This window comes from Dermacentor variabilis, chromosome 11 (genome assembly GCF_050947875.1).
Source record: "Dermacentor variabilis isolate Ectoservices chromosome 11, ASM5094787v1, whole genome shotgun sequence".
In the NCBI taxonomy this organism is placed as follows: domain Eukaryota; kingdom Metazoa; phylum Arthropoda; class Arachnida; order Ixodida; family Ixodidae; genus Dermacentor; species Dermacentor variabilis.
The window spans coordinates 76,782,709-76,793,525 of NC_134578.1; the positions used below are offsets into that span (position 1 = coordinate 76,782,709).

Below are 10,817 nucleotides of genomic sequence, written 5' to 3' on the forward strand. Positions count from 1 at the left end.
ATCGGTTACAGAGCCATTGCTTTCCAGGCTATATAGTAGCATGGGTGCATGAATTTTTAAAAGACCGGGAGTTCTATTGTTTTCGAAGCGGCTATTCTTCCAGTAAATATAAGCAAACAAGAGGTGTGCCTCAGGGATCGGTACTTTCACCAGTATTATTTAATATTTTACTGAGCAGAATCCCCGTTCACCCAGCTGTCAGTACATACGTTTATGCTGATGACATTGCCTTTTTTGGTATGGCTAGCGACATATACTCTCTTTACGAAATACTGCAGTCGTATCTAAGGGAACTGGAAGGCTGGCTGGATAGCTTACACTTAAACCTGAATGCTAATAAGTGTGCTATCCTTGTTTTTCCCGTTAAAGACCCGGTATACATATCGCTTAACTATCATCTCGAAGATATCCCACAAGTAGAATCACTAAAATACCTTGGAGTGATTTACAACGGAAATCTTAACTGGCGGCCGCATATTGAATATATTGCGACAAAAGGAGCTCGTTCAATGGGCATTTTGCGCAAGTTGAGCAACCGAAGAACAGGTATGCGAAGAAAATCCCTCTTGATGGTGTATAAGATGTATGTTCGTCCGGTGTTAGAATTTGGATGCGTTTTATTCTCAGGTGTTCCAGCATACAAGCTTCGGCCGCTAGTTTTGTTGGAACGAGAGGCGCTACGTCTGTGCTTAGGCCTCCCAAAATTCGTTTCGAATGCCGTATTATACCTGGAGGCAAGAATCCCACCCATAATATGCCGATTTCGCCTTCTGACAGTTCAGACTTTCCTAAGGCTATATGAATCCCCATTAAACCGCCTACAAATTATTTTCCTCTCTAATCCAGAATTATTTTTTCCTATTCATTGGCCCAGGTTTCATAGACCACAGATTATATTTGTGCAAACATTACTTGAACAACTAAATGTGCAGATTCGCGAGGTGCTTCATGATAATACGCATTCAAATTACCCAGAGATCAGGTTTGATGACATTTTCCCAAACCACGCTAAACTCCTCCCTTACGGCATTTTAAACGCCATGTTGCAAGACCACCTGAGCAGCCTAGAAACAAACGTTATCATTGCAACAGATGCCTCACAGTGCGAGGAAAAAGCTGGCATTGGAATATTTTGTCCTGCGCTCGACTGGTCTTTTTCTTTAAGGTTGCCTGATTTTGTGCCTATTTTTCTGGCCGAGTTGTTAGCAGTAATCCTAGCTTTACGTAAATTAGATCCAATTATTACAACAGCTGCCATTCTGACTGACTCCCTTTCAGTATGCTCTTGCCTTACCGCTGCTAATGAGTCACCCATGCTAAAACTATTCCGCTTACTAGTTCCTGCCCATGTGCGATGTGTTCATTTGATTTGGGTGCCAGGGCATAAGGGTTTGTTTTTTAATGAAACTGCTGATTCACTGGCAAATGCATCACTATCCGGCCCTGTTCTTCCTATTCTACCAGTGACAGCACAGATCACGGCGACAAGATTTCGGATGCGATCAATAAGATTAGCCTTATCAAACCCACATTTGACTGCTTCTCCAGAGTATAAGCACCTGGCATTTCCCTGGCATAGCGAATCCTGTGACACAAAGATGCTGGAGGTCTGCCTCACCAAATTACGCTGCCGCATACCCTCGCTGAATTTCTACTTACACAGGTCGGGTTTGGTTCCCTCCCCCCTCTGTTCTTTTTGTAATGAGGAAGAGACGATACACCACTTTCTTCTATCTTGTCGCCGCTTTACTGCGCTTAGAAAAAGATGGTTGGAAATACCTTTTCGAAGAATTGGCCTGGACTTGACAGAACCTGCAATTCTTTCGTTCGGAGCGTCCACTTTGGGATTCAGCCACACGGATGCATGCTTCGCTGTCCGAACATTCCTTATGGAATCTAAACGAATGCCCTGCTAAATTCCTTTATTTTTGTTTTTACTTTTAAGTTAATTATTACCAATTCAATATTACCTTCCTGATGTTATTTAACAGGCAATTCTGCGCTATTCAATGCTATTGCAATAACTATTAGGAAATTTATGCTCCATAATAATTTCGAATAATCCACCCATCTCTTGGCCAATCCCCCATCGTGGGTAGGAGCCACACGCATCACAGGCCACAACAACAACAACAACATGACAGCGCTGGAGGGGCGACGACACCACGAAGACGTCATGATACTGAGCCGGTATGATGGCGATGTCCTAATGAAGAAGCAATCAAGAGGACGGCATGGCGGCAATGGGATTACTGTGGTAATATTACATTGGTATGACGGCCTCGGCATGACATTTGTATCAGGATGGAGGAACGACGATTTGTGGTGACGATTTTGTGGCGACGACGGTAAATCGACTGCCCACTGCCGAGAAAGGATTGATGACAATGAAATGACGACGATGGAATGACAGTGGCTCTCTTACAACAATGCACTGGCACTAAAATGGTGACGACAGACTACTGACGATGGAATAATGACGACGACATGATAGGGACAGCCAGAAGTTTCGCCGCAGTGATCAGGATAAAACAACGCAGAGACTGTGGCAGAGGACAGATCAAGAAGGAGTCATCACACAGGTATGATGAAATGCGTGAGGACGACACAATTACGACTACGCTGTGACAAGAGGGTATCAAAACCATAGTTGATGAAATGACGACGCTTGCATGGCAACAAGGGTGCGTTGGTCTTGAAGCTGACATTCTCGCCTATGTTCATCAACTGCCTCCTTGGGCTGCCTCGCTTCGGATTGCGTCCGGTGTTTGTATGCACTATACCTGGTACCGCCCACTCGTGGAAGACTGCAGTTTGCAGCTAGCAGGGATGACAATCGTACAACAACTACACAGCAATTTTCAAATGTAGGCGTAGTGAAGGTATGGATGCCGTACTGTGGGGAGCTAATCCGCACCACAGCAGGCAGCGAAAGCAGTGGCCAATCGATGGATGCGGCGAAGAGAACTTCGCTTTAAAAGGCAGAAAGGCTATATGTGACAGTTAATTTTTAGAAATGCGCGTTCACGCATAAAGAAGACAGGCTCTAAATAACAGTAAACGTATTTTTGGCATATCAACGAATTAGGTCTGCTTGCTGTAAACCTCGAGGTAAGATCATCATCATCGGTATACAATGCGCGAGCAGTCACCTGCGCACCTAGAAGAAGAGCAAGTGAAGGATGCGCTCATCAGTAACAACGCGGGCAGGCAGCGCAACGTTTACGGCGACGTCTCGCCGCAGTTTTACCGACAAAGCTGGAAGGGGCCCCAGCATTGGTTCTTTCGGACTCGTCCGGGAGCAAGAACGCAGACGCTCGGAGCTCACAGCTGGGAGCGTGGTCATCTTCGGCAACGGTACATTCCAAGGGCTCCTGGTGGCGTTCGCAAGGGTTTCCATGTTTGTGTCCCACACTATGATCACGGTCCAGGCGGTGACTGCAAAGTCATTACATTACTGGTGCCGGCCCCCGCCCCACTACTCGTACATGTCCACGGCGCAGTGGTTCAACTCCGGCATTCCGCAGCGGCCCGACGGCAGCTACAGCCACTGCTCGCGCTACGAGCGGCCCCGATTACCGGGTTCCATGTCTAGACACACCGAGGTACCCTGCAAACACTGGAACTACAACATGACCTCAAACGGCCACACCATAGTCGAAGAGTGGGACTTGGTCTGCGATCGCATCTGGCTCTTAGCGCTCGCCCGTGCCATCTTCATGTGCGAGAGAGTCGTGTGCGTGCCACTCATGGGGCTCGCCTGTGAGAGGTATGGTCGGCGACCTGTGCTGCACGCGTCAGTGGCCGTGCTCTACTGCTCCTGCGTGGCTCAGTGCTTCACCTCGAAACTGAGCACTTACGTCGGGCTAGGCTTCTTGCAGTCAGCGTCCTCAAGTGTCCTGGAGCTCACCACTAGCATCCTGCTGTTCGAGTCGCCGCCTATCCGTACACGTGAGGAGTTTGTCGCACTCGCGGCGAGCGTCCCGATGGTGCTTGCTCCAGTCTACTATACAGCGATGGCCTCGTTAGCGGGCTACTGGAGAATCCTGCACCTGGCCCTGGCGGCGCCGTCATTGTTACTAATCATCGTTGTAGACCTGACTGGGGAGTCCCTGGACTGGCTCACCGCCAGCGGCAAGTTCAAAGACGCCGAGCGGGCCGCACTGTGGGCAGCAGAACTGAACCACGAGGAGCCTGAGGTTGTTAACGGCTGGCCGTAATCAAGGCGGGACTAGCAGTGCCAGCTGGGCGACCAGCGAGACCCGGAAGGCTCGGCTTCTATGCCCTTTTCAGCGGACCCAGACGCTACGTGTACTTCATCACTTTCGGCTGTTGGTTCGCCATGCACGTCGGCTACTTCAGCCTGCCCGTTGATCAAGTCGGCCTGCAGATTCAAGAGCTCACGTCGACCGCACTGTCCCTCAACATGCTTGGGACGTCGTCAACGTATTTCATCACTAAGAGCTGTGGTTACCGTGGCCCGCTCGTCGTGCTGTCGCTCTTGTGCGCAGCTACGGTGGCAGCACAGTTAGTTATGACCGGCTACGGTCTGATGGTTCCATTGGCGTCGGCAGTCACCCTGTCATACTTGATCTTCAACATGTCCTACGTCTTGCTTTGCATCCATACCGTGGAAATTTTCCACACGCGAATGAGGAGCATGGGCTTTTCTTTCGCCTTCATGTGCGGTTTCCTGGGCGCTGTGATGGGGGCACTCGTGAAGCACATGGAAAGGGCGATGCCATTACATCTAAAGCTAATCCCGAGAGGGGTGATAGCGGTGGCCATCGCAGGTTTCAACAAGGATCTCGTCCTTGTACCAATGGATGCGGAAGAGGAATGGACTGTAGTTCCCAGAGAAATGGCTTTCGCACGCAAACCATCAAGCTCGCACGTTTCGCTGTGCGAAGAAAGTGAGCAACGGCGGCAATCGGTGCGCGTTGGCGAAACGCCTAAAAGTTTTCAACGTAGACTGAGAGTACCGCCGGTCTAGATTGTTCCACATCTGCCACCAGCCATTTATTTGGCATGGAGAACGTCTTCGTTTCTCGTAGCTATTTGTGCAATAAACGCGCGTAGATGGGGGTTTGCATTTTGTAGATCGGAATATATATTTGCACCAATACAGTTAGGAGGGACGAGCTTTCAGCTCACCGGAAACGCGATATAGGCCTTTTGGAAGTCAGTACTTTTCTTTTTTACGTTGCCTTTTGATGCGAACGATTGCCGCTTCGTATGTAGGTTGGGAAATAGGGTGTGCTACACTCCTACAAGTTTAACAATTTCTTTACGGAAAGATTGTATTTTTCGCTGACGCTAAAGCACGAATTATTTCAAGCCTTTGTATGCGCTGTCACGTCGTTTTGAAGAGCGGCGTTTGGCAAGTTGCCCTAGCTCGTGCCTGTACATTCCATAAAGCGTTTGCGTTGGTTTCCTCTGTGGCAGATGGCAACCAGTCAGTTGACATTTGTGGAACGTTACTTACCTCCACATCCGCCAAGAACCACAGAAAACCGAGAACGCTCATAGGGCGACCGCTACGAGCCTAGCGACCTACTAATGATGATGCCACAGATTCGCCCCCCCCCCTCCCCCTATTTATGCAAACGCGCTGCAGGACGGCGCTGTCTCATTGAGCGCTGCAGAGGTTGAATTCGCAGAGTTGGAGAGTCTTCTCTATGTCCTTCCCAAAATCCCTGACGGGGCGTTACTCTATCGGTGTCGCACAATTCTGGAGCCCAAGCATTCCGACGTCGCCATTGTTCATGAGGCCGCCGTTCTGTTCCTTGAGCTGCGTCCACTGGGACCAAGCGCTTTCCTTGTAAATCGCGCACGACACCAAGTATCCATTTTTTTTCCACCAAGTATCCGTGGCTGGCGAGTTCACATACGTTGTTCAACCTTCCATTGCTTCTGACGTTCGCTGCATGGCTCGGCGTTTGCTGCTGCGGTGGTCGGTGTGATGCAGTCGAGCTTTTCCCTGATTCGATATCCCAGCAAGACCTCTGCCGGTGACTTGACTTCCTTCAATAGCGAGCGAACATAACGAAACAAAAAAGTATCAGGCCTGCGCGGCACAGGCAGCACAGTCGCAGCGTAAGCTGGAGGAGCGCTTCCATATTATCTACATTTTCGGCACTACGCATTAGAGGGTCCGTACCTTGCGAGGAGGCGCCGTAACGGGCACCTAAGGGCAGACAACAGGTGTCGCGAGTGCGCGGCGCACATGTCACATCCATTGACCCGCGGCAATATACGCTGCTGTTGATGATGATGATACTTTATTTCCCCTTTGAAAAGAGGCGGTGACAAATATTCAGCTCGCCTGCTTTAGTTGACCAGGTCCACCTACATGAAACGTGCAGCTGCTACATGCAAGTTCACATGTCTATGCTACGGGGCGCGCATTTCAGATCCCGTGACAAGTGGCACGATGCGACGCAAACGATGTCAATAATGATAATGATGACGACTATTTATTAACATCCCCTCTCAAACGGGGCAGCGACAGACAGTTAACTAGCCTGCTTCATTTAATCAGTTACAATATACGTATTTTCCATTTTAGGAATTGTTATACATCTCCTTGGTCTTCTTTTTATTTAAGGTGTAGTCATGCGGGACGTGAAGCTGATGAGGTAGCTTACGTCGACGCAGCGTGCCGTAGACATGGGCCTGCAGTTTGGGCTGTCGTAGACGGTGCCGGAATACCCAAAATCACGGCCTCTTCACGCACTAGACGTTGCAAGTTCGGCTTTAGAAGTCGCAATAGCGCTCGCTTGTACTTGTACACATGCGAAAATAGTCATTAGCGATAGCAGAATAGCTATTTGGAGTTTTTGTAAAGGTAGAATATCGGAGAAAGCTAGACGCATACTCGTGAATGAATAGAAATAGAAATAGAAATAGAAATAGAAATGGAAATAGAAAAATATCCATTATATGTTATACCCGCGCACTAATCTGTCCCAGGCAATGAGGCTGCACACGAGCTGGCTCGAGCTTCTCTACCACCGGGCGGCTGCGGAACAGCCCCAAGACGAGGGAATGAAAGATAGTGTAATCACACATCATGAAATCACTGAACATTACAAACTTGAAAGGAGAAACCTCCCGCCTCCTACCATGAGGCGCGTATTTGAAGGCGATTGCCAGCTGCTAATTACACCTGCCCATTTTTGGTCTGTCTTACGCAGACAGGGGACGAAAATGATGCCAAATGCAAAGATTGCGGTGAGAGGGGTACGCTAGACCACATAATGCGGGAATACCCGCCGTGGCTGCTCAGTGGCTGTGGTGTTGGGTAGCTTAGCACTAGGTCGCGGGATGGAATCCCGGCCACGGCGGCCGCATTTCGATGGGGGCTCAATGCGAAAACACATATGCGTTTACATTGAGGTGCCCGGTAAAGAAGCCCAGGTGGTCGAAATTTCCGGAGTCCTCCACTATCGCGCGCCTCATAATCATAAAGTTGTTTTGGCACGTAAAACCCAATAATAATAATAATAATAATAATAATAATAATAATAATAATAATAATAATAATAATAATAATAATAATAATAATAATAATAATAATAATAATAATAATAATAATAATAATAATAAAATTATGTGGGAATGTGCCGGTTCCCCATGGATCAGGCAAAACATAGATAGTAGAGAAGCCTGCGAGGTCTGGCTGCGGAGCGAAGACCCCAACGTCCAACAGCAAGCCATCCGCCTGAAGGCTGAGGACGTGAAGAAGCAGCTTCACCTGTCCTTATTCTTCGGGAAAATCCCTGATCCCCCCTCGGCCTGTGTGCCGGGTCCTGGCTGAGACAGCCTCGTTTCAGTGGAAATAAAAGTTTTTCATTCATTCATTCGTTCATTCATTCATTCCAGAGATCGTACGTTGACAGGGCTCAGTGGTGCTGATCGAGCAGTGCAATGCAACGCTGCATGATTGTGTGAGGGGTATGTTTGTTAAGTCTGCGGAATTCATCAGCCAGTGCTCGATCTGGGTTTCCGGAGGGGTGGTGAAACGTGAAGTCGTCTTCAGCGTTGTTGCTGTAAAAGCCATCAATCGAAGTGGCTCTCCTAGTGAGGATCTTCGCGGAGAAGCTGCCGGGGCGCATTTTCAGCTGACCGCATGTGAGGTTGCTCCTGTAGAAGCTGTCGTGGCTGATTTTCGGCAGCACGCACTTGACGGTCTCGGAGGCGATGTCGTTCTGTGTTCTGTTTTGAAGAACGAATTAAGCTGTCCGTTTGGCGTGGACGGTCACCTGCGGCTTGTGCTGCTCTCTGAACAGGGGTCTGCTGTGCCCTATGTTTCGAAGTTTCAAAGTTTATTGCTTCAAGGGGTTGAATATTCTGATAGATATGAAATACAAAAGGGGCTCCCATAGTTAAAAACCGTATTGGACTTCCACCTGGTTGCAGCTCTACAAGTCGCTTCTTCAGCAGCGCTCGGAACCTTGTTACAAGGCGCCATAACGCATTGTAAAGAGGTAACACAAGTCGCGCATCTACGCGGCGCACATGTCACATCCCTTGATACGTGTCACGACTCGATGCAAGTAGAAACTGGAGAGCAGAAAGCACTCAGTCCGCAAGAACAGTTACAAGAATGGAATAAGAAAGGATAAAAAATGAGCCACCTTGAGAGCAGAAATTTGATTGATTTATTCTTCTGGAATGCAACAGAGCTTAGTGCTTATAGTGAAAAAAGGTACAAGAATTCTGAAAATTGGCAACTAACGCGTGAGCATTGTTTGGCTCATCTGTGACTTCGTTCTTGCTGAGTTTTGGTTACTTGCTTTTCCTAGCTTTTGCGCGTCTTCACATGACCTTTCCGGTGGCAAATAATGCTGAGCATTTAGTAGATAGTTCAGATTTTTTCGCCGCACCCGTGCTCTTCAATGTAATCGTACCAATCGAGCCGGAACGCCGGGCACAAACGTGCTGCGATGGAGCAGAGCGGTCGAAAAGGAACTCCAGCTGCCGCAGTAGCGCGGTACGCGTTACGTGAGTACAACGCCGCGATGCCACGTCGCCCTCGTGACTGCGCCTCGATGTCGCTCGGTCAAGCCTATGTTATGCACGCATTCCTTGTCCACGCAAGCTCTCGCCTGCGTTATGACTGCGCAACGGTAAAGCTTAATGAAAACGCGCCAAGCTTCTCAACGCGCTCGCTTGCCCACGAAGTGTTCATAACATCAAGGACTTCAAAGTTGGCCCGCCCTCCAATTTCAAGTCCGCGCATGCCCAAATTTCATTTGGCCCGCCCCCAGATTTCAACATGGCCCACCCACAAATTTCATTTGGACCATGTTTAAATTTGAAGTTGCCTCACCCCTAAATTTATTTTGGCCCTTGTCCGAATTTCAAGTTGGCCCGCGTCCAAATTTTAAGTTGGCCCACCCAACATTTCAAGTTGGCCCACACTCAAATTTCAGTTGGCCCACATCCAAACTTCAACTTTACTCAGTACCAAATTTCAAGTTGACCCACCCCAAAATTTCAATTGGCCCACCCCTACTATCATCTTCCCCAGGCATTTTCTTAGCAGCCTTATATATCTCTATGGGTATTCTCCTTCTATGTATGTTTTTTTGCTTGAAATTGTTGCGTATCGCTTAAAAGCTATCAATCATCTACATTTACACTACCATAATGATTAAATGTATTAACTTTGCAAATTGCACATTTTCTAGCAGATACGAGGCATTCCACTTATTGCGTAACTTGGCTTGGGAGTGCGCCAAAGATGGCTTACGCATTAAAAAAACACCTGTTTTTAATTTCGTTTCATTCTGGCGGTGATACTAGCTAGACACTCCTTGTAGATTATCTAGTCCATGAATAGACGAGCGTTTAGAGCACTTTATGAATTAGGACATGCATGTTCAGTACGGCGTGGTCTAAGAAAATGTGCACTGAGATTTGATCGCTGAACGCAAACAAATCTCCATAGAAGGGAAGCAAATCGACGGAGAGCTCATTCGCCAAATCCCGAGCAAAATAAAAATACGTTTCAGCGATTCATCCGGCTCTAAACTTATCTAATGCTTTAGCACATATTGCCAGAAGCGCTATCAGTGTAGCGCGAAGCTTCTGCAAGACCGGCACGACGACTAGGACGATGATGGCATGAAGACCACGCGCGCGGCTTTTTGTAACGGAACGGACGAACGAAGAAAGCTCAGCTTCGCGCTTGCAACTGCAGTCGCAATAAAAGGCGAGGTCAGGAAAGAATGTGTTCCAGCAACGGGCATTTATCGTAAGATTGCAGCACAAGCTAACATCACCTTGTAGCTTCAGTAGATGACGTCGAATCACACGAATAGCTAAAAATCTCGAAGTAAGCTCAAAGGCGAAAAGCGCGTGGTGGGTAATTCCAAGGGTATACTGTTTCGTAATAAACCGATATTAAGGCCAATAGCTAAAACACTCGCTCAGAGATGCTGGTGACTGCGTCAATCAGCAGTATGGCAGGGGCAAAAGCGCTGGTGATGATGATGCTGATTTACTATTATTCCCTTAGAAACGTGGCGGTGACAAGTAGTCACCTAGCCTGCTTGATTTATTCAGGTATGCTGTACATGTTTTTCATTCTGGTATACATCTCTATAATCTTTTCTTTTTGCCTCAAAACTTCTCTGCTTACTTTGTATCGCTTCCAATGCCTGTAACGGATCCGGTCGTATCAATAATTCCGTCCTTTTTTTCCACCAATACCAATGCGGTTAATGCTTCCGTCCACTTCAAATCGAACCGCGTCTGGAAGGTGTACTTTACCTACGGGTCTCACTTGGTGAATTCCTTCGCATTCTTTT

General features: G+C 48.0%; 1 protein-coding gene across 1 annotated transcript; it reads left to right on the forward strand.

Annotated features, from left to right (window-relative positions):
• The first annotated feature begins 3,182 nt into the window (after positions 1–3,182).
• Positions 3,183–4,220, forward strand: LOC142563342 (organic anion transporter 3-like). The gene has a single exon (XM_075673903.1). It carries the CDS (start codon positions 3,183–3,185, stop codon positions 4,218–4,220), a length of 1,038 nt encoding a protein of 345 aa, XP_075530018.1.
• Positions 4,221–10,817: the final 6,597 nt, after the last annotated feature.